This window comes from Diabrotica virgifera, chromosome 5, assembly GCF_917563875.1.
Source record: "Diabrotica virgifera virgifera chromosome 5, PGI_DIABVI_V3a".
NCBI lineage: Eukaryota > Metazoa > Arthropoda > Insecta > Coleoptera > Chrysomelidae > Diabrotica > Diabrotica virgifera.
The window spans coordinates 86,438,709-86,465,639 of NC_065447.1; the positions used below are offsets into that span (position 1 = coordinate 86,438,709).

The 26,931-nt window shown below is 33.5% G+C and overlaps 1 protein-coding gene across 1 annotated transcript in view; it reads left to right on the forward strand.

The window, feature by feature from the left end:
• LOC126885395 (uncharacterized protein DDB_G0287625-like) overlaps window positions 1-26,266 on the forward strand; it is a 78,565-nt gene extending 52,299 nt beyond the window's left edge. The window contains exon 2 of the mRNA XM_050651959.1: window positions 25,589-26,266. Coding sequence (XP_050507916.1) covers window positions 25,589-26,266 — 678 coding nt within the window. The remainder of the gene's footprint in view (window positions 1-25,588) is intronic.
• The last annotated feature ends 665 nt before the right edge of the window (window positions 26,267-26,931 follow it).

The following is a 26,931-nucleotide window of genomic DNA, read 5'->3' on the forward strand; positions in this document are numbered from 1 at the left end:
TATAAAACTTGATTTCTCATCAAATATGATTCCCAAGTCTTTGACAGTAGTAGCATATTTAAGTGGTTGATTATCAATGACATATGAAGACTGGTATTTGATTATTTTACGGGTAAAACTAATAACACAACATTTTTTAACATTGAGATCAAGCTTATTAACCCGACACCAACTGTGTAATTAGTCTAAATCATTCTGTAAAAACAATTGATCGTCTGGGCCCTCAACAATCCTTCAAAGTTTTAAATCATCTGCAAACATTAAACAGTGACTATGTTTAAAACAATTACCGATATCATTAACAAAGACATTGAACAGTGAAGGAGAACAGTGTCCCCCTTGAGGAACACCAGAAGTAGCGAATATAGTTTCAGAGAGGTCGCCACCAATTTTAACATACTGAACACGGCCAATTAGTAAACTTTGAAACCACAAGACAATCTGATGATGGAACCCGAACTTTTGCAACTTTTGCAAACATGTTTAACTAATCATGTTTACTGTTCAATAAAGATATAATAAATATGTGACTTATTAAATGCATTAACAAATATATTCGAATTCTTGCCAAAAACTAACAATTCTGGATTATACATATGGGTTTTGGTATCTGGTTCGCTGATAACTTCTTGATGTCGAATGGTACTGCTGTAGACTTCTTGTAGATCTGAGCAGATGTTCGGCCCTAGGCCCCTGCTGCTGGAGATGGTAGTCGTTGCAGTCTAGATGTCATGGTTTGATTGCTGTCGGCCTTAGTGTCATCGCCGGCGATAGGCTTTACGCTGGAGGCTCCCGAAGGGAGAAATATTTTATTCCTTTCCAAAAAGCCAATAGAAGATTTGATTCGGAACAAAATGAGGCCTAATCTAAAGCTCATCTCTTTAAATAAATTAATTATTCCCTTCCATTTTCAATTTGTGTTAGCGGGTAGGGATGAAGTGTCACTGTCATTGAAAATGACATTTGAAATGACGACCAAGTTCGTATGAAGTAGCAGGCGTGTTCCATATTGAAAGACAGATATCTAGAGAGTAAGGATATACGGGGTACGTTCAGTATGTTCAGTTGATGATTTAGATGTTAGATGAAAAGAGAGATAGGAAATAGAGAATAATAAAAAAGGGCGCCAAACAAGTTTTTAACGAAAAAGCAAGTTAAAACGAATACAGAAGATAATTATTAATGAAATATTAAAGAAAATAAAATAGAATAATTATTTAAAAATAAAATAGAAAAGATGTGCCGTTTGTAACGTAACAACCAGAGCTAGTGTCTTGGGTATGTCAAGTTTAAAAAGTAAAAATTGCATTCCATAATGTTAGACAAATAATAGTAAGCACTCAGCAGTTTTTTCATATTTAAGGGTCCATTTAACATGTGAAAGAATAAAACCTCTTTAACGTTGTAATTTCTTTTTGCCCTCGTTTTTGAAGATAATCAATAGCCTATCATATAACTATATTTTCTTAAGTAATTGGTCTTGTTTTTCAAAGTGCTTTACCCATTATTTTCTTTTGTTTAGGTCATATTGTCTACCCGCTTTTGCCTGTTCATATGATAAATATATTCTAATCTCTTGTAACGCTCGACAACTTCTCATTTTCAACTGGTAATTGCATAACTGCGACTAAAATCAGAAAATTAGTTACAATAAGCAATTAAACTTAAACGATTCTGTAAATGAGAGCTTCATAAAGTACATGTTTATTTACCGTAAAATTTTATGTACTCAATCATCAATTTCAACTTAAACAATTCCATCTGTTAGGAACGATTTATTAACTGCTTTGTTTCCCCTTCATGTTGTTTCTTTCAACACGGCTATTAAGTCCGAGAATATATCCTCTGTTAGGCGCGCCCGCCAAATAAACAGAAGTGATTGTTGGGGGAAACCGGGACTTGGAGGTTTATGTTTAGCTTCAATGTACATTGTGAAGTTTTATAGAGAGGATGCTGTAAATATTTGGGTTTGTACAATGTGTGTCTTTTATCTGATTCATAAATAGTCGGCTAGAAGTAAAAAGTTTTCTTTAATTATTAGCAATAAAAATAATAAAATTCAGATATTTCTACTCGAGAAATTAAAAAAAAAACCACAACAAGAAACAATAATATAACAACCAAATTTTGAACAACTTATATTTAGACATAGAGATTAGAGATTACAGTATTAATAACTCATTCTTTCTTTCTGGTCTTCATTTCCTGTTACCATATCAGGGTGTCGAATCTGGGTGAGCTATTTAAATTCCCATTCAATCATCTCTCCATTCTTTTCTACTTTTTGCCAATATTCTCAATTCCTCTAGTGATTTTTGTTTAGCTTTTTCCGCCTCTACTCCTTGCTGTATCCTTTTTTTCCTGGTCTGCCTCATTTCCCTTTTACAATGTTTTTTGCTTCGTAGACTTCGAGGACACATCAAATGTCCATACCAGAAAGGTGTCGAATTTGGGCTAGCTATTTTAATTTTCATTCACCCATCTCTTCCATTATTTTCTATTTCCTGCCATTATTTTCAATTCCTCGAGTGATTTTTGTTTAGCTTTTACCGCCTCTAGTACTTGCTGTATCCATTTTTTTCTTGGTCTGCCTACTTTTCTTTTTACGATATTCTTTGCTACGTGGACTTTTATTGCAATTCTATTGGGTTACATCCGCATCAAATGCTCAGACCAGTTCATTTGTCTCTTTGCTATTTTATTCATTATTGATTCTTGGTTGGCCAGTCTCCTACTACAGGCTATTGATTATGTATTTTAGAAAAAAACTACAACGTTAACGGAATTTTATTGTTTCATACGGTCAATGGACATCTGAATATGAAAAAACCGCGGAGTGCTACCATTTAAAGAGGTGCGTTTTTGAGAAAAGCGTGAATTAGTCCCTAGGCACAGGGTGCATTAGGGTGAGATCTATGCACTTTTGGTACAAACAAGTCCACAGAAAAATTGTTCCAAATTAAATTTACAAAGATATTTTTTTTTAAATATATTCAAAAAAAAGGAAAAATTAAACACGAAACAAAGCAATTTTGTTTATTGCACCATAACTTTTTTCCACGGGAATATAGGTGTAGGCATTGCTTCACAGACTTCCATCCTGCCTCTTTAAAATGACGTTTGGTAGAAGTCCTTAGGATTTACAATTTCCGAAATATAATTTTTCAAAGTTCGCCTTTTACAGCCATTTTGGGCCATTTCCTTGTTATTTCGCAAAACTTGTTCTGTAACTTTTTTCTACGGAGCTTTAGGTATATGCAATGAAACATTTAATAGGAAGCTAAGTCAATTAGGTACCTTTAAAATAATCTATTGTAGAAGGCTGTATAAGTATGTTTAAGCAAGATATGGTTTTTCAAAATTTTAATGATTTTTGATATTTATATTTTACAATTATATTTAAATTTCTCATTTTAATTTTTTTTCTTGAACATTTAGGTATATACATTGTCCAATAAAAAAGATAACTTATTTTCTTTAAATGGATATCGTAATGTAGTCAATACTCGCAATCCTATGTTTGTATTTTTATTAGTTGTTATATAAATAATGGGGCAATTGGTTCCGAGTCTTACAATATATGACTCATCATCAGGCCCCGTACAAAAAGTCTTCTCAATACAAACTAAAAGTTAAAATCGCAAAACGAGAGACATGTACTGATGTGATCTTGATTATTGATATGAGATAATATTCTTATATGTCATTTAATTTAATCAATGCATTAATCATAATCTAATTACTTTACCAGATCACATATCAATATGTTTTCAATCTCAGGGCGAATTATAAAATTAATTACTTACTCTCGTGGCTTCTAAGTATTTCTCAATGGTTCCTAATCGGGATAGGAAAGAAAAGAGTAAAATAATACACACATATGGGTTACAATTATAATCAAAATATTGTTTATTTTATTTAAATGGCAATAACTGCTTAATATGTGCTAGATCTTATTATTCTTAAGCATAACATTTACAAATGGGAATCTTATTTCCTTTTGGTTTCCAATTGAAAGTTTTTATTAACATTTAACTATTAGGATTTATTAGCAACAATTCTATTTAAGTTTGATGAAGCTTTTCTGATATTATTGATTATGTTCTTCAATTTATAATGTGGTATTTAATACGAAAAACCCATACATTCATGTCCAAACAAATGAGACTGACCTTTTTCTGGTGAACTGAGAATGTCTTCACACAAGACCCGTTTCCTGCTATCCTTGGCTGCGATCAAAACCTCGTCCTGGCTTTCAGTAATGTTCTCCTTTGAAGATTAGCTCGTATAGCTCTCGTTCCTGCTTCTGTCGTGACGCTGTGTTCTACCTTTTTCGAAACTGCAATCAGCTACCGGGACACTCTTGGCTCAAGGAGGTTCTTTACTCTCAACCTGGCCTACCTCTCGTTCCACGATAGATCTCCACACTCACGGAACTACACCGGCTTTCTCACTCTCCGTACACTACCGTCTACTACTGGACTTCACTTCTCGACAGCTCAAAACATTCTGATCTCTATTTTCAGTCATTCACCTACTTTCTAAATATCCCTTCCAGATTCACAAATCAACCTTCCACCACCAACTCTCATTCGCAGTATTCCTCAAAACCAATTTTTAATCTTTCTAAATATGCTTAATGGATTTCAAAAAAGAAATAGTTAATTCCCATTCTAAAATTACTTTCTACTATTTACAAAATTTAATGACCTATTATCTACTTCAACTGAGTCTTATTTAGCATAGGCTAATGATCGAACCTTCCGCGAACAACGATAAAGACCTATTATCGATTCCAACTGAGTCTTATTTAGCATAGGCTAATGATCGAACACAAAGATGAGGTCGAGATAGAAAGGTTCTACATGCAATTGAACGAAATCATAAGATCCACAAAAAAAGATGACATATTGTTGGTGATGGGAGATTTCAACGCCAAGATTGGAAAAGGAAAAGTGGATGGATGTGTGGGAGAATTTGGCTTGGGAGAAAGAAATGAAAGGGGGGACAGACTTGTCGAATTCTGCCAAAGCGAGGAGATGGTAGTAATGAATACCTTATTTAAATTACCTAAAAGAAGACTTTATACCTGGATATCACCGGCGGATTCGGAAGATCACATTGTAAGAAACCAGATAGATTACATTTTAATCAAATCCAGATATAAAAACACTATAAAGTCTGTGAGAACATACCCCGGAGCTGACATAAATTCAGATCATAATCCATTAGTAGGCGTAATGAAGAGAAAACTGAAAAAGATCCAAAAACAAACAAATATACAACGATTTGATGTCTCAAATATAAAAGAAGAACCTGTACGTCAGAGGCTAAAAGCAGAAATAAATGATAACTTAAAGAAAATCAAACAAGAAGAGATAAAGACAACAGATGTAAATGACAAATGGAACGTAATACAAGAAACGTTAGTAGAGGCAGGAAAGAAGATATTATCCAAAAATAATAAAAAAACAGAGATGGATGACTTCAGAAATCCTAGAGCTAATGGAGGAAAGAAGGAAACATAAAGGCAGGAGTAAGGCAAAATACAAGGAAATCCAGAGATTAATAAGAAAGAAAATAAAAGAGGCCAAATCCACCTGGCTGGCAAATCAATGTAGTGAAATAGAAGAATATTCTAAAAAGTATGAAAGCTTTAACATGCACAAGAAAATTAAGGAAATCACAAATACACAGCGAAAAAAGAGAGATGGCCTTCTTAAAGATATAAATGGAAAAATTATTATAGAAGTCAAAGAGAAATTAAAAAAGTGGAAGACATACATAACAGATCTGTTTGAGGATAATAGACAAGAACCGGAAGAAATCGACAGCGAAACGGGACCAGAGATTATAATGGAGGAAATCGAACAAGCAATACGAAACGCAAAAAACGGAAAAACTGTAGGTCCAGACGAAATACCTGCGGAATTACTGAAATGTCTAGACGATGAAACTCTACTGGTACTACTGGATCTGTTTAATGAAGTATATAAAACCGGAAAAATCCCTCAGAAATGGTTGGTGTCCACCTTTGTGACAATACCAAAAACAATATACGCCAAATATTGTTCGGACTACAGGACAATATCACTAATAAGCCATACCCTCAAAATATTTCTAAAGGTGATTCATGGAAGATTATACAGAAAGCTAGAATATGATATGGATGATACCCAATTTGGGTTCCGCAAAGGACTTGGAACAAGAGAGGCATTGTTTGCGTTTAATGTCCTCTCTCAAAGATGCTTAGATATGAACCTGGATATTTACTCCTGTTTCATCGACTTCGAAAAAGCGTTCGACAGGGTCCGACATGAAAAACTAATAGAATTATTGAAAAACAGAGATATAGACAGACGAGATTTACGAATTATCATCAATGTGTATTGGAATCAAAAGGCCAATATAAAGATAGAAGAACAGGAGTCCGAGAATATTGATATAAAGAGAGGAGTAAGACAGGGTTGTGTTCTGTCGCCGCTACTGTTTAACCTGTACAGTGAAGCCATATTTCAGGAAGCGATAGCGGAGCTAAGTGATGGAATCTCTATAAACGGAACAATAGTAAATAACATAAGATTCGCTGATGACACCGTTATAATGGCAGACACCCTGGAATCACTACAAGAATTGCTAAATAGAATTAACGATTATTGCATTCGATACGGACTAAAAATAAACAAGAAAAAAACTAAATTTATGATTGTCTCAAAAACAGAACATGGAAATGAAAGGTTAATGATAGAGCAAACCCAAATAGAAAAAGTTAAGACATACAAATATCTGGGAACCTGGGTTGATGACAAAAATGACCAAAGCAAAGAAATTAAAGTCCGAATTGAAACTGCAAGGCAAGCATTTATAAAAATGAAGACACTGCTTACAAACAAAGACCTTCAGTTGCCTCTCAGATTGAGGGCTCTAAGATGCTACATATTTTCTATATTGCTATACGGAATGGAAGCTTGGACATTGAAGAGACAACACATAAGAAGAATAGAAGCGTTCTAAATGTGGTGTTACAGAAGAATATTGAAAATTCAGTGGGTTCAAAGGATTACCAATGTTGAAGTGCTACGACGTTTAAATAAGGAGTTAGAAATTATGAAAAGTATAAAAACTAGAAAACTGGAATATTTGGGTCACATTACCAGAGGAGAAAAATATGAGTTGCTGAGAATTATTATGCAAGGAAGGATCCAAGGAAGAAGAGGCATAGGAAGAAGACGCATCTCCTGGCTGAGGAACCTTAGAGAATGGTTTAACTGTAGTTCATTACAACTATTCAGAGCAGCAGCCAACAAAATGACCATAGCCATTATGATATCCAACCTCCGATAGGAGAGGGAACTTTAAGAAGAAGAATGATCGAACCTTCCGCGAACAACGATAATGGTACGCGCCATTCACTTTGTTTATTCTAAGCGCATTTTCCCGAGTTTCGTTTAATCACTTCTTAAAATTAAATATAACAATTTGTTGTATACAGGTTGTTCTACATTTATATGCCCGTGGTTGAGAAAATTGAAAATATTTTATATTAAATTGAATCCTTTTTATAATTATCAAAATTTAATTTTCATATCAAATAGAAATATAACAAATCCCCGCCTTGTATTCGATAAAATTTATCTGCATTTTTAAATAAATTTTCTCGAGGCAAAACCAACTCCCTGTATATTTCCTTACTTTAATCTACGTCTTATACCCCTTCTTCTTGTATTACTCTAATTAGTCCCACCTGTAGAGTAATTGTTTCCTTATTTTCAGTGTCCTCATCCTGTGTTAGAGTGTCGGCTATTATGTTGTCTTTCCGTTTTTCCCATATCAATCTTCTGTCTTTTTCCTCAGATTTTTCAAATACTTTTACCGTGCATTCTGCATCCTCGTTTTCATATGCCTCCTCTTCAAATGCTACTGTTTCGATTATATCTTTTTCGCTTTCATTTGTTAGCTTTATTTCTTCTTCTCCTGAGCTCATCTCTTCTTTTGAGGAATCCCAGTTTTCTTTTGCTTTTGATACTCTCAATTTTTCTTCTTCTGGGCTCAACTCTTCTTTTGAGGAGCCACAGGTTTCATTTTCTTTTGTCTTTTTCTGACTTTTTCTCCCTTTTCTTCTTTGTCCTTGCTTCGTTGCCAAATTCATTTCCACTGTTTGTTCTTTACCTGATTTGTCCGTATTTTGTTTCTCCTGTTCCTTGTCCTGTTCTTCTTCTTTTTCTTCTGTTAGATTCATCGTATTATTTTTCAAATCTATCACTACATGTTTTTCTGCCAATTCGTCAACTCCTACTATCATGTCATGTGACATGTTTGGCATTATTACACATTGTAGTGCATACATCTTCTTACCCAGTCGTACCATTACTCGTATGCCTTCATTTATAGTTGCCAATGTCCGTTTGTTTGCGCCCATTAAATTTACCCTAGGTATTTTGTAAATTAAATTTGTTAAGTTAACTTCTTCTATTAGTTTTCTGTTGACCAATGTTATTTCAGATCCAGTGTCTATCATAATTTTAATTGGTTTCTCCTTGATAAATCCATCCACAAATTTTAAATTAACTCCGTTTTTCTTTTCGTTGTTTCCTGCCAATTTAATAAACTCCTTGGGGTTACAAAAGATTCCTGTTTGATTTTTGGTTTTTAGTGAGCGCCGTCGTGAAAAGACGCCGGTTGCTCATCGTTGTTTATATTTTCGTCCTAATGTCTCTCTCCGTCATATTCATCTGTCTGGGTATTATTTACTTCTCTTCTATTTTCTCTTGGTCTGTCGGATCTGTTTCGGTTTTCTCGATATCCCTGTTCGTTTTGTCTACCATTATTTCTGTTTTCTTGATTTGAGCGTGTGGTGTTTCTATTCTGGTATTCTCGATTTCTGTCCTCATTCCATTGCCTATTTCTTTGTTCATAATTTCCTCTTCCGTTGTCTCTATTTTCTTTTTCCCTTCTGGGATTAAAATCTCGTCTTGTATAGTCCCTCCTATCTTGATTTCTATCTCTGTAATCTTGTGTTTCTCGGGGCCTGTAATCTTCTCGCGACCTTCTTGATTTTCTTTCTCTTAGACGTGATTCTCTTATTTGTAGGAATTGGCATAAACTATCTATGTCTTTGTAGTTTTGCAATGTGATATGGTCTTCCAGCGTTTCTTCGAAATGTCTTGCAATCAGTTCGACTAATTGTTCCGATGAGTAATTGTATTGTAAATGTTTTGCGTTATAGTAAATTTGTAATGCATATGTCCTTTCTGATATACCCATCCTATCATTGTATTTCCCATTTTGCAATTCCTTGTTAATTTCCAATTGTTGGACTTTTCCCCAGAAATAATTCAAAAATTTTTGTTCAAATTGTTGCCAACTGTCAAATTCTTCTTCTTTGCAATCGAACCATAGGCTTGCTTCATATTTTAGATGGTTTCTGATAGTTTCTTTTACTGTTTCGAAATTTCCGATGTGCTGTATTTTCTTTTTCAGGCTATTTATGAACGGCACTGGGTGTAATCTTCTTACGTCCCCACCAAACCTTATCTTCACGTCATCTGTGCTATGTATAACCATTTCTCTTCTTTCTCCGACATTTTGTTGAGTATTGATTTCCGCAATCTTTCTTTCCACTTCTTCTATGTCTGCTTGAATAGCGTTTTGCAACTTGTTTTCCAAACTTTCTATTTCCTTTTTCTGGCAATTCGTTATTTCCTTTATTTTGCTTTTGATTTTTTTAATCTCTGTCTCTTGTTGTCCCATATCGTTCTTGATTATTGTCAAACATCCTTTTACTTCCTTTCATACTTTCCTATGCGTTCCTCCATTTTCTTGTTGTTCTCTTCTATTGCTTGTTTCATTTTTTGTTGTGTTTCATCCATTTTTTGATCCAATTTTTGTTGTGTTTCATCCATTTTTTGATCCACTTTATCCATTTTCTTTGATGCTTCATCCATTGCTTGTTTTGTTTCTCTTTGATTGTCATCCAGTTTTTGTTGTGTTTCATCCATTTTTTGATCCACTTTATCCATTTTCTTTGATGTTTCATCCATTTTTTGATTTGATTCATCCATTTTCTTTGATGTTTCTTCCTGATTTTTATCCATTGTTCGTTTTGCTTCATCCATTTTTTGTGACTGGATTTGCATAAGTTGTAATATCTTTTCTAATTCTGACAATCCTTTTTTTCCTGTTTCCATGATTGTTGTGTCTAAAATATCTTCTTGGTCTGAATTATCCTCTTGATTTGAATGTTCTTTTTGTTTTTTATTGTCTTTGCTTTGGCTTCTTGTCACAGACATTTGTTTTCAAGAAGTACTGTCCCCGCCAAATATGAAATTTTACTAGTATGTTACCAAGACGACTTTTTCTCACCCAAATATTATAAATTGTCAATAAATATATCAAATGCAAATATCGTAAAAATAAAATATTAAATCAGTTATGTAAAATTTGTACATAAAGAGATCTAAAATTTTATGTTATCAAATGTAAGTATCTCACTTTTTACCACAGGCATATAAATTTTCAAATACCGGCTTTACTCTTTCTATCCTTCAAATTTGCCACTAGAAATACTTTTCAATGCTTTCCACGTTGGACGACAGTTGATGTGATCTTGATTATTGATATGAGATAATATTCTTATATGTCATTTAATTTAATCAATGCATTAATCATAATCTAATTACTTTACCAGATCACATATCAATATGTTTTCAATCTCAGGGCGAATTATAAAATTAATTACTTACTCTCGTGGCTTCTAAGTATTTCTCAATGGTTCCTAATCGGGATAGGAAAGAAAAGAGTAAAATAATACACACATATGGGTTACAATTATAATCAAAATATTGTTTATTTTATTTAAATGGCAATCACTGCTTAATATGTGCTAGATCTTATTATTCTTAAACATAACATTTACAAATGGGAATCTTATTTCCTTTTGGTTTCCAATTGAAAGTTTTTATTAACATTTAACTATTAGGATTTATTAGCAACAATTCTATTTAAGTTTGATGAAGCTTTTCTGATATTATTGATTATGTTCTTCAATTTATAATGTGGTATTTAATACGAAAAACCCATACATTCATGTCCAAACAAATGAGACTGACCTTTTTCTGGTGAACTGAGAATGTCTTCACACAAGACCCGTTTCCTGCTATCCTTGGCTGCGATCAAAACCTCGTCCTGGCTTTCAGTAATGTTCTCCTTTGAAGATTAGCTCGTATAGCTCTCGTTCCTGCTTCTGTCGTGATGCTGTGTTCTATCTTTTTCGAAACTGCAATCAGCTACCGGGACACTCTTGGCTCAAGGAGGTTCTTTACTCTCAACCTGGCCTACCTCTCGTTCCACGATAGATCTCCACACTCACGGAACTACACCGGCTTTCTCACTCTCCGTACACTACCGTCTACTACTGGACTTCACTTCTCGACAGCTCAAAACATTCTGATCTCTATTTTCAGTCATTCACCTACTTTCTAAATATCCCTTCCAGATTCACAAATCAACCTTCCACCACCAACTCTCATTCGCAGTATTCCTCAAAACCAATTTTTAATCTTTCTAAATATGCTTAATGGATTTCAAAAAAGAAATAGTTAATTCCCATTCTAAAATTACTTTCTACTATTTACAAAATTTAATGACCTATTATCTACTTCAACTGAGTCTTATTTAGCATAGGCTCATGATCGAACCTTCCGCGAACAACGATAATGACCTATTATCGATTCCAACTGAGTCTTATTTAGCATAGGCTAATGATCGAACCTTCCGCGAACAACGATAATGGTACGCGCCATTCACTTTGTTTATTCTAAGCGCATTTTCCCGAGTTTCGTTTAATCACTTCTTAAAATTAAATATAACAATTTGTTGTATACAGGTTGTTCTAAATTTATATGCCCGTGGTTGAGAAAATTGAAAATATTTTATATTAAATTGAATCCTTTTTATAATTATCAAAATTTAATTTTCATATCAAATAGAAATATAACAGTACATATACATATATAAAACATAAAAAACAACTTTGTCTTGGTTTTAATCACACACAATAAAGCCAAACAACTGTATAGTATTGAACTCAATAGTCTATAGCATGTAAAAAATGAGACATTTTGCCATTGGGAGCGACCAATCTGATGAGAATTGCTTGGTATATAATTTAATATATACTACCATCAATCCTTAACTAGTTAAGGGTTGATGGAGTCCTGACAAGATGGCATGCGATCAAACGACATAATATAAAGTTAGTAGTAATTGGTATGTACTTACATAAGAGCCATTGAAACTGTTCTACAGCTAAAGATGTACATGGAAGTCACCAGCCCCATAAGAAAAGTTGACCAGTCAAACAGCCCTTAGTCTCTTAAGTTGTTTGATATGTTCAATGTGGAACCTGGCATAAATTCCTGTGTTCCCAGTGGTGTATGTTTTTTATCATTAACAGTTGTTTTTTGTCTGATTTAGCAGTTGTTTTTTATTTTTAATGTTAAGAAAGTGTAAAACATTTAATAATTTAATAATGGGACATCACTCACAAAATTTCCACATGCACAAATTTTTAAAAATTGTTTTTTGGTTGCCAGAGACTTTTTATTATTTTTTATGTTATGTTATTTTCTTTACTTTATAATGATGTATGGAGAAAAATTCTAGGACTATTTTTAAACAAGATATACGTTTTTACAACACTTTTTATTATTAAATTTATGAAAAAAAACTGATTCGTTATAAAATGCTCTGCATAGGCTAAAACCTAAGATGTACGTACATTAGATATAAAACGTTATCAATAGTATACGAGGTATGTCAAAAGGTATACTTGGCACTCTTGTTTTAAGTCGGTAGAATACACCGTTTTCTAGAAGAATCGATTTGAAAATTTTTCGTTTTTGAATTTGAAAAAGATTTGAAAAAAAAACTTTCATTTATAAGCCGTGTATTTTAATGACTTAAAGCAAAAGTAACTTACTGTTAGTACTAGTGTTCCTCATAATTTAATAATCCAGTGCGAAAAATGCTAAAAGTTAAAGACAAAAAGATATGCGATAAAATAACCGTTGACCTACCCAAAACGGCCGCATATGACCGGTACTAGAAATTTGCAATTAATGAAATAAATCGATTCACCTCTGGAAGATAAATAAACGTACCAATTTTCGTTTTTCCAAATATTTTTTTGTGTTAAAAAATTGCGTTAAAATTATCTGAGGAATCTCCGCGGTCTTAGTTTATCAGGAGAGTTCCTGGATACCCTGTAGATTCAATGTGTAACTAATTTACACCCTACTTCACGTGACACTGACCTACTTTTCCACCCCTTTTCATGCTCCAATTCCAATTAATTCAACAATAATATTTTAATACCTTGTTACGTTGACCGGTTCTCTCTATTGCATTTAAGTTTGTCATCTCGTGATTAGAAACTATTGTTGGTCTTGAAATTAATAGAGAATTCCACCTATTTGGCGAACGCAATTATGATGTTTGTTTGTAGAAATCGGAACAGCATGTGGGATTAGGAATTGTCAGATATCAAACGCAGACTCTCGCAGGGTCGGCTTGATAAAATTTTTGAAAAAAAGTCTGATCCCATGAGAAGATGAAATAAATAATATCATTAGAGGAAACTATCATTAGTTGTTCTTTATTATTTTATTTCGAGTAGGCCATTTAGACACATTTATAAGATTCGAATAAACAGTAAACAAGTTAGTTTATAATTGACTCTATATAAAAATATTTAATCATATACAAATTACAGGCAAACATCGAGATTGTTTACGTAGTTAATAGATTCGGGTCGGGCGTTGCAAATAGGAAATCTTGGAAACTACCCTTGTAGGCTCTCTGATGGCACTCCTCCGATATGTGCTTGATAGATTGGACCTCACCGCAGCTGCATGAGTATGATGGTAGTTTACCCCATTTGCGCAATATAACGCACATCGACCATGTTGAGTTCTGATGCGATTAATTGTGCGCCAAGTCCTAGGTGGTAGGTCAAGTCCTGGAGTTGTCTATTTGATACAAAGGTATAAATTGTATTTGGTTGAGCTTCCGATTATTCATGGATTCAATTGTTGATCATATATTATTATGATCATGATGTATTTTATGGCTTATAAAATGGAACATTTGTTCGTTTTGTTCGTTCAAATATTTGTACCAATATTAGAACGAACTAAACGAACAAATGTTCCAATTTTAAGAACGAATAAAACGAACAAATGTTTCAATTTTATAAGCCATAAAATACATCATGATTATACAGTTATAATACCTTTTCATCAAAGAGACACCTCGTTGACTTCCAACAAATATTAAAACCTTATAAACATTCTCAATTCCTTTGCAACATGAAAATACAGCAGCTGCATAATACTGTGGTCAAATCTGAGAGTGCAGGAAGAGTCTATACCGGTTTCGGGGGTTGTTTCCCCCTCATCAGTAGTCCCATATCCTCCTCTCTCAGATTCTTCCACGTACCATACTTTGGGCCTTTCCGAATTGCAAAGAAAGAAATGTCACGGATGAACTAGGGCCATCTACCGAAAAACAAAGTAAGTTATCAATCGAAGTACCACAGAAAACGACAATAAATATCGTCTGCATACCACCAGATTGACAACAGGTGGAATACTTTATAAATCATACAGGATGCCGAGGAAATTAAGATGAGAGAATTTTAAATAATTTTAAATACTTAAAAATATCAAAACCATGGAAAGGAAATATGACGGGATGGGAATACCAATCCGGGACAACTTCTTGTACAGATGTTGTTTTGTAGATGACCAAGTGGTAACGGCTCAAGATGAAGAAGATCTGTCCTATAGGCTCCGAAAACTAGAAGAGAAATACACAAAAAGTGGCCTGCAAATAGACCTAGAAAATAACGAATACTTAACAGCAGAACAAGAACCAGTGAGAAACTTGGAAATGGACTATAATAGAGAAATTAACGGCAATGAAAAATTTAAATATTAGAATTCATACTTTTAAAGAATGGAACGACCGAGCAAGAGATAACCAGCAGATCAGCATATACAAGAACGTGTATTAAACAAATGTATGGAGTACTGTTAGATAGACAGATTACCAGAAATACAAAGAAGAAAATATATAACACCTTGGTACTTAGTGTAATGTCCTATGGAGCAGAGACTTTGGTATTGTTCGTCCGCTATAACTTCTCCCATGCGTCACGATCCATTTTCAAACAAATTAAATCAAAACATAACGTGAAACGAACGTCGATGTGTATACAGGGTGGTGAATCGAAAAACGGGCCATAGGAAACTCAATGTAAAATTTTAAACTGTTGAATTTCTGCTTCCCTAATTATGTTACATCAAAAGTCATGAGAAGTTATTTGTAGAGGATTGAAATCTGTATTAAAAACAGAAGTTACAATTGTTCTACGATTTAAACACATTCCAAAATTTTGAAAAATATAATGTATTTACCGCAGTAGGTATGTGTGGGCATGTTAGGCCACACGTTACTATTTAACTAACAGTGAGCACACTATTCACTGAAGAAAATATCTTTATTATTAATACTTTCTCCTTAACTGAGGGTACCTGATCAACTTTATTTATTGTGTTTTAAACAATAAATGATAAAATAAATAAAGAAATTGACAGTTCAAATTGTTAATATAATAAACTCATTGTCACCGAATGCAATCTTATACACATTATTGCACTGTGTGTGGCGTAACGTTGGCGTATTTCTCTGAAAATTGTATTATATTTTTACAAAATTTTGAAAAATTATTGTTCGTAGAACAATATTAACAGTTGTTTTCAATACAGATTTCAATTCTCTACAAATAGTTTCTTATGACTTTCGATGTAAAATAATTAGGGAAGCAGGAATTCAACAGTTTAGAATTTTACATTGAGTTTCCTATGGCCCGTGTTCCAATTCACCACCCGGTATACATTTTGTATACTGTATACTATTTACTACACACATCGGCGTTCGTTTCACTTTATGTTTTGACTTAATTTATTTGAAAATGAATCGTGACGCATAGGAAAATTTATAGCGGACGAACAATAACAAACAAACGAAACAGGTCCAAAATTAGAGCAACTGAAATGGAGTTAATGAGAAGAAGTTGCAGAGTGACAAGAATAGACCGTATTAGAAATGAGGAGATAAAACGAAGAATGGCTGTAGAATAAGACATACTCAGCTACATCGAAGAAAAACGTTTAATTTGGTATGGACATGTGAGAAGAGCAGATCGTACAAGGTGGATATCAAATATTACGGATTAGAGCCCAATAGGAAAGAGAAGAAAAGGTAGACCCCGAAGATCATGGAGAGATTAAGTGGACGAGGCCATGGAAAGACGAGACCTTAGAGATGGAGAATGGGAGAGCAGAAACGCCTGGAGACGTTGGCTGAAAAAACACTGTAAATATCCTTATACAGGGTAAATCCAATCTCTGAGTTGTAGATTCTACTTATGATCAATTAGATCACTTAGATAAAATGTTGCTCGTTACTGAGCTTCAGGGTGTAGCTACAGTAATTTAAAACTATTTGACATATCCTTGTCATATTTTTCAGAAAGTGTAGTTATCGCACATCCTACTAAACTACCATAAACAAATGTTTCTGCATACTACCAGAGGCGTACGACAGGGGACAGTGAATGGTTTTTCCTTCTCAAATTCTACTCCACTAACGGAGCAAGTTGCATTGCAAAATAGCAATTCCATCAGTGGCGTATAATTTGGGTCAACCATTCAGTTTTCCCCGTACGCCTCTGGTAGTAGCCAAAAACGTTTATTTAACACAAATTAGTAGGGTGAACTGTACAGTACTTTCACTTTTTAACAAGTATGATAAGAATATTTTAAATATTTTTAAAGCGCTGTGTACAAATAATTTTTAACTTTTTAAATCAAACATCCCTACTACTATACCTAAATATTAACTATTTGTATCCAGTACTTTAAAAACATTTAACATATCTTTATTATACTTGACAGAAAGTGTAGGTACCGAATATCCTACCAGAATATGTTAAATAAATCTTTCTGGCTACTACCAGAGGCGTACGAAAGGGAAAAGTGAACGGTTTGCCCCTTCCCACATTCTACGCCACTGGCGAAATTACTGTTTTAGTACAATTTGTAGATTCTACAATACTATCTATGTCAATAATATAATCTTCATTGGTACCGATAAAATCGTTAGTTTTCGAGATATTTGAAGTTAAAATTGAAGAGGAATACATTAATCAAAATAGCTTTGCCGTTTCATTTTCAACTTCAAATATCTCGAAAACTAATGACTTTATCGATACGAGTAGGGAGTATATTATTTACCTAGAAGGTATTGGAGAATGGAAATATTGTGCTGAAACATCAATTCCTCCAGTGGCGTAGAATTTGGGAAGGGTAAACTATTCACTTTTCCTTTCGTACGCCTCTAGTAGTAGACAGAAACATTTGTTTATAATAATTTAGTAGGGTGTACGGTAACTGCACTTTCTGCCGAGGATAACAAGGATATGTCAAATAGTTTTAAAGTACTGGGTAAAAATAGTTTTAAAATGTTTAAATAAAACACCCTGTAACTCAGTAAGGGGCCACATTTTATTTAAGTGATTTGGGTTAAATCTTAATATTTTGAGGTCTAGGATCTACAACTCAGATATTGGACATTCTTAATGAATCACCCTGTATAGATATAAAATTGGAACATAGAGGATACGAAAATATATTCCAAAATAACATTTTTTGTAACCTCTAGGTTAGAGGTGAAAATAAGGTGTTAGCAACTCATGCTTTATGTTAGCCTCGTATACATTTTTTTGGTTTTTTTTTATTTTGTTTTTGTTTCCGGATTACGGATTGGAGCCCAATAGAAAAAAGATGAAGTGAACGAGGCCATAGAAAAACGAGACCTTAGGCAGGCCGCACATTAAAGAAACATGAAACGTAAATTACGTTTCATGGAAATAAACCACTGGTAAACAAATATACGTTCGGCCATTTATGAAACTCTCCGAAAATAAAAATGTGTCATGAGCATGAATCACACTCGTTTCATTGGTAGGCAGACTTTGAGATTTGTTTAGCAGTGTTTTATTTTCATGAAACATGTTTTACGTTTCATGTTTCATGTGTTTCGTTTCATGTTTCATGTTTTTCGTTTCATGTTTCTTCGGTGTGCGGCTTGCCTTAGAGTTGAACAATTGCAAAACAAAAAGAACTGGAGACGTTGGCTGAAACAAACACTAAATATTTGTTGTAAGAGTTTTGTGATCTACATTTAGTTACCGGGTCCAATCCAGTCCTATTTAGAAGTTCTTGCTACTATGTAGCTATTTTATAGTGTCCTTTTCTGAGTTTATTCTGCCGCTTGGTACCCTAAAGTTGATATTTGAGCCATCTATGATTTGTGGCTTCTCATTCAAATTAAAATTCTCATTGCGGTTTGTCATATTTCGTAATCTCACGTTATGACGATTTCTTAGAATCTTGAAGATTTTGTACAAGTTGTCATAAATTTTTGTCAACTAGACCAGTCCAGTTAAACCAAAAAGTTCCATTTTTTAAGTGCGGTCGGTATTTTAGAGTTAAGGGAAAAAATAGCGGGGCTGGGGGAAGCATAATCATTGAACTGAATCACGTTTATTATTAACTGTACAACATACGTGCATAAAAAATGTAGAGAACTATATTTTATACAATTTTAATATCATTTATTTTCTTTTTCTGAAATCAATATTTGAGATCGTACCTACATATGGCAAAGACATTTGTGACAGAGGGGATTAAAAAATAACTAGAGAAAATAGAAATTTCACCAGGTCTATTGTTAAACAGAGAAAAATGGCGGATAGAGGAGTCTGAAGGTGTCAATGAACGCTGTAAACTGATAGTAGCAGTAGTAGTAGTAGTAGTAGTAGTAGTAGTAGTAGTAGTAGTAGTAGTAGTAGTAATAAATACAAAAATTAACAGGGTAGCTAATAATCTAACCCAGACATCTAAAGCATGCACTAACGAAAATTAAGGTATAAATCGACTCCATCCTTGAATCCACTGACAAATGGAAACCATATAACCTGACCGTACAACAAAACAATATTTATGAAGGTTTTAAAATCATTACAAAGTAATGATAAAGATTTAATAGCAGTTTACGTAAACTCTGGAACAAGTAGAGAATTACAACCATCTTGCCCTTGGCACCTTTTTCAATTAAATCAGGTATTACTGTAAAAAACTTAGAGTGCGCAAAGAAAACTCAAGTAAAATTTTTAAAAAACTAAGGAGGCTGCTTTGTACAAAACATCTGAGGCTGTATTTAAGAGTCATACATATTAACAAGGTGTTATTCGATACTACTATATTATAGAATAGAGGCGTGGACCCTAAACATGGTGACACTGAAGAAACTTTATCTACGTTTATTGTGGCTATATAGTAAAATCCAATAAATAATATCGATTGATCATTTGGATGAAAATGTCTAGAATGGAGAAGAATCTCATGTTTGCTTAAGTTAAGGTAATGGTCTATATGCTCATCTATCGAACTTTTCAGCCATATCTTACATTAGAACAACAATGATGGTTGCTAACCTCCGCCGTGGAATGTAGAAGTAAAGAAGAAGTACAAGCAGCCATACCTGTTGTGTCGTTGATTTAAAGGTAGCAAACCGATATTTAAGAACAATTACTCTATAAATTACTCTATAAAGACCTGCTATACGATTTGTAGTGCTTCAGACAGTACAACTACGAAGTTGCATTTGTCCCATGATCCAGTCATTTCAAGACTGAAATTTAAAACTGAAACTGAAATGGGTGATAATGCTACTCCGTCTGTGTAAATGATTAAAATGAGCTCGTTCTGCGACTTCAGACCTAGGAACCAATCATTTTTTAAGGGAGTAAGGCGCTAATATTAAGCCGTTCAAAAAGTTGCTATACCTTATATAAAAGCAATGTTTGCGAATAATCTCCACCAATATCTTACAATTCTACAAATCTGAGGTCTTCCTGTAAGCTATCAAACCATATTTGTCTGGTTCGTCGTTTCCTTCTTTTTGTTATTGGGCCCCGCTTTAGGATCATCTCTGTCATTCTCTTCCTTTTCATTCTCATCACATTCCCCATCCATCTCACTCTTTGTGCCTTTATAAAGCGAGTGATGCTTGGTCCTCCTTCTCTGTTCGTTCGTCGTACCCGCACCCAACGTTCCACTGTGTTTTTGCCTCCATAAAATATATGAAGGCAAAATATATTATAGCTCTGAGCATTTTCCTTGCCAATCTTTCCAGTAACTCTGTATTTGATTTTTTCATTGTCCATACTTCGCTACCATCAGGACCCATTTTACCACTGTGCCCGTGACGCACCTGTCTTTGGCCCGCATTTTAATGGGGCCCGGAAAGATCACCAAAAAAGAATTTTATTGCAATAACAAAATAAATTTTCAAAATTCTTTCATTTTACGAAGAGGAAATGATAAATGATAACAATCACCAAAAAATAATTTTATTGCAATAACAAAATAAATTTTCAAAATTCTTTCATTTTACGAAGAGGAAATGATAAATGATAACAATAAGGGTTATATTCATAAACCATAAACCGTTCTTATCCATTTTTTTAAAAGGACATGAAAATTTTTAAATATATATAGGTTTTTACTTATATAGGTTTATGATCGAAGCGAAGATCGGTGGGATATGTGCATTTTATCAATGAAATTCGATATTTTTAAGACATTCCAGAAGCCGCTACAGATAAAATGTTTTAACAACCCATTAATCATTCAGAATTAATCGACGGATATTAGTACAGTTAGAATAATTAAGACGATAATGATTTAATGTTAATAAAAATATATTATAGTGTAGTTTCAATATTTTAGATAAATATAAGTTGTTTATTAGCCTATTAATTCGGAGTTATCCACACATCCGATAATTAAATCCAATGAACATTTTAAAGACCAGGAAATGAAACAACATACATAGTTGGAAATTCCACGGCACCAAGGAGCATACCTTCGTTTATTTCCTAATCCATTGTAACACACAAAACGGATAAATATTATAATAAATAATAGTATAAATAAATAAACACAAAGTTATTTTACGGTTCGTATAATTTATAGGCTATGTTGTTAAATTAAGTCATTGTTTCTACTCATGCGCAAAAATTCCGCTACGTCGAATTATAAATTGACATATAATTTTCTTACGTCTCCGTTGCGTCTACGTCTACGCTACGTCAAACTATAAATCCAACTTTAGTCTTCCAATTTTATTTTTTATTTCCATTTGTCAGTCTGCCATTCAGTTCCCATTCTTCCTGACTTTTTCTTCTATAATCATCCCACATACAAGGTTACAGAATAAATAAATATTTTTTCTTCAAACGTCAAATAATGATGACATTACTTATCTAACTTGTTCCTGTCCAAGTTTGATGTCTCCGCCGGCAGCAGTTGTTTTTCCCATTTCTTTACGGCGGAGGGAAAAATGTTGTCATGGCAACAATACAAATGTCATTAACAACAATTAAACATCATTTTTATTTATAGTAATATTAAAAGTACAATTAGATAATGAGGCATTTTCAAAATTGAAACCGTGCAAAAATGTTCCCGACTCTTGATACGCATTGGTAATTGTTGATGATACTGATGGTCGAGCACAACTTTCAGCAATCATTCCCGATGTTGGCGAATCATGAGGGTTTAAAATTTTTTGGCGCTTCAAACAAAAATTTATCAAACTCGTCTTTAGTGAAAACTTTAGACTTCTTTGCAGTATATCCTTCGCTTGTCTTTTTCAGAAAGGCACGTAACTTTAAAAATTTGCTTATATCCACATTTTTTCTAACAACTAACTCGGATTTTATCATAGAGTATCGTGACCACATTGTAGAAGATTTCCATTTATTTTCATTTTCCATTATATTAAAATATGCCAGTAAAACGTCTTCGGTAACTTGCCGTACTCCTCTTGTATCGCACCACTCTTGGAAGTGCTTGTACGCTAACCGATACTTTATTCCGGACTTGGAGGGCCCCAAACGTGCTACTGCATCATTAGCCGCGGACTCAATTTCGTTTAGGTTTTCCATTTTCGCACTAAATTTGCGCTTGCGGTTGCAACAACAATAAGCTGTCTTTAATAATTGCAAACAACTGTCAAACAACTGTAACCAGGGAGACGCAAATCCCACCGACGACTTAATTATTTTAATTTCTAACATCTAGACGACTTTGATAGTTGTCACAGTTAATTTCGAGTAAAAATAGCGTATGAATTGTACTATTTATGGTTGAAAATTGCTAAGTTTGAAGAAAAAGTAGTATACTTTATTCGGCAAAGAAGCGACTTTTCTTGACTTGCCCTCTATTACGCGCCTCACTTCGTTCGGCGCGTAATGTCGGGCGCATCAAGAAAAGTCATGCTTCTCCGCCTCATAAAGTAATATACTATTATTTTTGGTCTACTTGCTTTTATTTTATTATTAAGCTAATTATTTGTCAATAAAAATTATAAAATTGGTTTTATAGATATCTAATGAGACTGTTTTTTTAATATTTGGACTTGCAGATATTAGGCACTAGCAAGAGGGAATAAAAATTATAATTTTCAAAATAGTTTGTGATGTACTAATTACGATATTGCACTGAAATTTCCTTAAAGCCAGTTCTGGAAATTTCGCCGACAATACGTTTGATTTCCTAAACTACACACGACTCATGTCTGAAGCTGAACTGGTAGCTCTTAACTCCTTTACAAAGGACAAATAACACAGGATCTACGTTACTATTCCATTTCGCTAGGTATAATTTGATTCTGAATATGAAACAATTCATTATACAAACATAACTTTGACATAGGTACGTTTATGTAAATTGTAGCTTGAATGTGTGTACTGGTGTACTGCTTTTGCATTAATATTTGAACAGGACTAATGTATTCTGTTAGAAAATAAAGGATGGCAAGTAATGTTTTCCACTAGAGAGGGAAAGAAATTGTTTTAAAAAGGAAAGGTGCCCTTTAAGTGATTTATTTTATTGGTTATTTATTATACTCTATTCTTTTTTATATGATTTTTTAATTTCCTTCGGTTGTTTTAAATATTTCTTTCTATTTCAAAATTGATGGATTCGGCCGTTACTTGATGGAAATTCATTTTTCTATGGATGCTATACAATGTGCAACTTCTCTCACTACTTACATACATTCAAAACGAACAATTTCTCAGGCAGTGAGAAAAATCGGCCATTGCAGTGACAAATATTTTTTCTCACGGGTTCATCGCCGGTTTACATACATATGATCTCTATTTCCATGGTAACATGCACAATACAAACACAATTATTTTTGTCAAACAAAAGTGTTCAAACTTGTCAAAACTTATCAAAAATTACCTTTTAGGACTGTTCAACTGTGAATTATAATTTTAAATAAATAAAGTATATAAATATTAAGAATATTTTATACCTATGTGTATTTATGTATTTTATTTCAATTTAGGCATATAATATACCTAAAAGCACCTAAATTATTTAATTTTGAAGTTTGAACTCTTGACAAAAACGCATCCATAGAAAAAGTACAGTGTACAAAACGAGAGAAAATGACATATTTATCTCTCGCTTGATTTGCGGCACTCGCCTCGTGCCTCGGCTCGTACCGAGGCACGAGGCGAGTGCCGCAGGCGAGAACAAACTTCTGCGCTCGTGAGAAATATGTCTTTTTTCTATCTTGTTGTACAATATACTGTTTATATATGTATATATATATGTTATATCCGTTTTTACCAACTAACCTTAATAATGAAGTACCTACTTATTTCCCATCAGGATATATCAGGTGTCAGCCATCTGAATCGACGCATCCAGTTTCAATGCCAATGTCAGCGAGAACTACTACGTCCAGGCTTTCTCACAACCTCAGCATTTTGTAAATCATATAAAACCATTTGCCGGTGTTTAATGTTTGTTCGTAATAATTTAGATTTAGTACATGTAACTTTAATTCTTGTATTTTTCAAAATAAAATATTTTTTTAAAAAGTCAAAAAAGTTTTAAGTGATATAAAAATTGGCGCAGTCAGTAGGATCTGGAAACGTTGTTAGAACACGGAAAGGCCTAACTAACAACGGTGGATTCCAATCCTTTGATTCAGAAACGAACCATCCAAAAGGCAGAGCCGTCATCACTTTGCAGATATCTACGGATTAGGAACACCTGGTGAAGCCCCTGGTAGAGACGCTGTCGAGAACAAGACGACTAGATGTTTTTGGATTTAGTGTAAGTGTAATATTGAATCATCTCGTATATTATTATTATATTTTTTATTATTATTATTGAATACTGTTCGATATTCCAATATTGATTATACTGAAAATCAATAAAGACAACTACATATTTATTCTCATTATTTGACGTTTATACTGTAAATCGTCAATTTTTATTTATTTATTGTTGTTATAAAACGCCGGAAACACGCACTTTTCGCTCATCGGGCAGTTATTATAAGAACATTTTTTTTAATATTAAATACAACCACTAAATATTTTTCTGATTATCTTTTAACTATTTGACGTTTATTCTGTTAATCGTCATTCCTTTATTTTCACTATTGTTCTTATATACACGTCTGAAACACGCACATTTCGCTAATCGGACAGTTGTTATAAAAACATTTTCTGGTATATTTTTTTATTATTTCTGATTTTTATTTGATATTTAAATTGATTTATTTGACCATTTTTATTTTTACTATTTGATATATTTACTATTCCACATTTAAATTGTTTTATTTGACCATTTTTATTTTTACTATTTGATATATTGATTATTCCATATTTAAATTGTTTTATTTGACCATTTTTTTTTATATTTTTGATATATTGATTACCTATTTTATTTAAATTTATTTGATCATCATGACTGACAGTAGTAACACTTCTCGCCCCGCAGTCCCCGTATCTCATATCGAGAATGAACCCGAAGTAGAACCTTATAAACTATCCGAAATATTTTCGATCGTACCCGAATTTGAAGGCGATCAAATATTTTTACAAACCTTTCTAAATGCTTGTGACTATGCCTACAATATGTCTACGCGTGATCAAAAACAACTATTAGTAATTCACATAAAAAATAAACTTCGCGGAAGAGCAGCGCAACTCATAAGCTCTAGAAATCCCTTATCATATGTAGAAATTAAGCAACTTCTTAATTCCCACTTTGGAGACACTAGAGACCTATCTTCTCTCATACAAGATTTACAGAGAGTCAAACAACTTCCAAATGAATCGGCTCTTACATTCCTCAATCGTGTCCAAGTCCTTAATGCAAAAATGCATGCCAATATCCAGAAATCTGGCCTCACTCCTGAAGAGAAACAAGCCCAAATCGTACTAATCGAATCAATGGCGCTCAATACCTTATTGACCGGCCTAGATCCAAAAATTGCACATATTGTTCGTGCTAGTAATCCGAAAGACCTTCTTCAAGCTCAGGTCCGCATCAGACGAGAGCTACAATTATCCTATTTCGAAATACAGAAAACCAATCGCCCCAATCCTCCAAGACCCAATCAAAATAATCAACCCATTAGAAGACCAAACTTTCAACCACCTAGATGCACCTTTTGTGGACGCATTGGCCACTCAAATAACGAATGTCGCTCTAGACAAAATTCCCAAAATAATTCCCAGAATTTTAACGATACTCGAAATTTCACTAGCTATCAAAACTTCAATAATGCCCAAAATAATGGCTTTCAGAGGCAAAACTTCAGCCCGAATAATAACTATCAAAACGCTAGATCTAACGACCAACAAAGATCTCAGTTCAATCAAAATAACCCACAAATACGCCCTTCTGTAATTCATAAGAACCCAAATTTTTCTAACGATAGACAGAGAGCTCATTTCGTTAACTACGAACATGACTATGTTCATGATTATACCCCAGTTCCAATTGAAAACTATCATTACGAAAATTTCTCCGATAATAATTATTATTCACCTCCTGATTATTACAATTCATTAGATGAACAGACCGATTTAATTGATAGCCAAGACTATCAGGATTTTCTCACAGTTCCAAATCAAAACCACCCACCAGACAATGCCATTTCAATCAGCGAACCTTTGTCTCAAATAGAAAATCAGATCCAAACTCTAAATTTAGACGACATGAACCCGTCTCTGAATTTTCCAGAACAGAAATTTCTCTGAGCCCTCCTTTTGCTCTAAACAATAAAAATCTTTATTATATAACAGACGCATCAAACAAGTTTAGACTACTTATCGATACCGGTGTTGGTATCTCTATTTTTAAAGAAAATACTGCGAAAAATTTCAAACCGCGTTTTCCCGAAAGTATTACCATACAAGGTAGTACAGACCAAAAACTTCTTATCACCGAATCCACTTTATTCCCTTTCCAAATGGGAAACGCCCATAAAGTATTTATCTATAATTTAGATATTGATTTTGATGGAATCTTAGGCCTCGATTTTTTTGAACATTACGAATGTACAATAGATTTCAAGAACAAACAACTAATCACAAATTTTCAAACATTACCTCTCTACAAAGTAGAAACTAATTCGCTTAACCATGAATCTCCTAATCAAATTAAAATAGATCCCAGATCCGAGCAAATATTTAATCTAACATGTCATCTGTCGAATACAGATGCAATTTTGCACAAAAATGAAAATGATAAAGTCCATACCCCCAACGAATTAGTACACGTGAATGAAAAAGAAAAATTTCTGACATCTATAGTAAACTCAAACACAATCTCCAAAATTATTGATTTTCCCGATACCGCAATAACTGAACCCTATTCAAACTACCCGATTCTAAATTTCCAGTCAAACGATAACATAATAAAT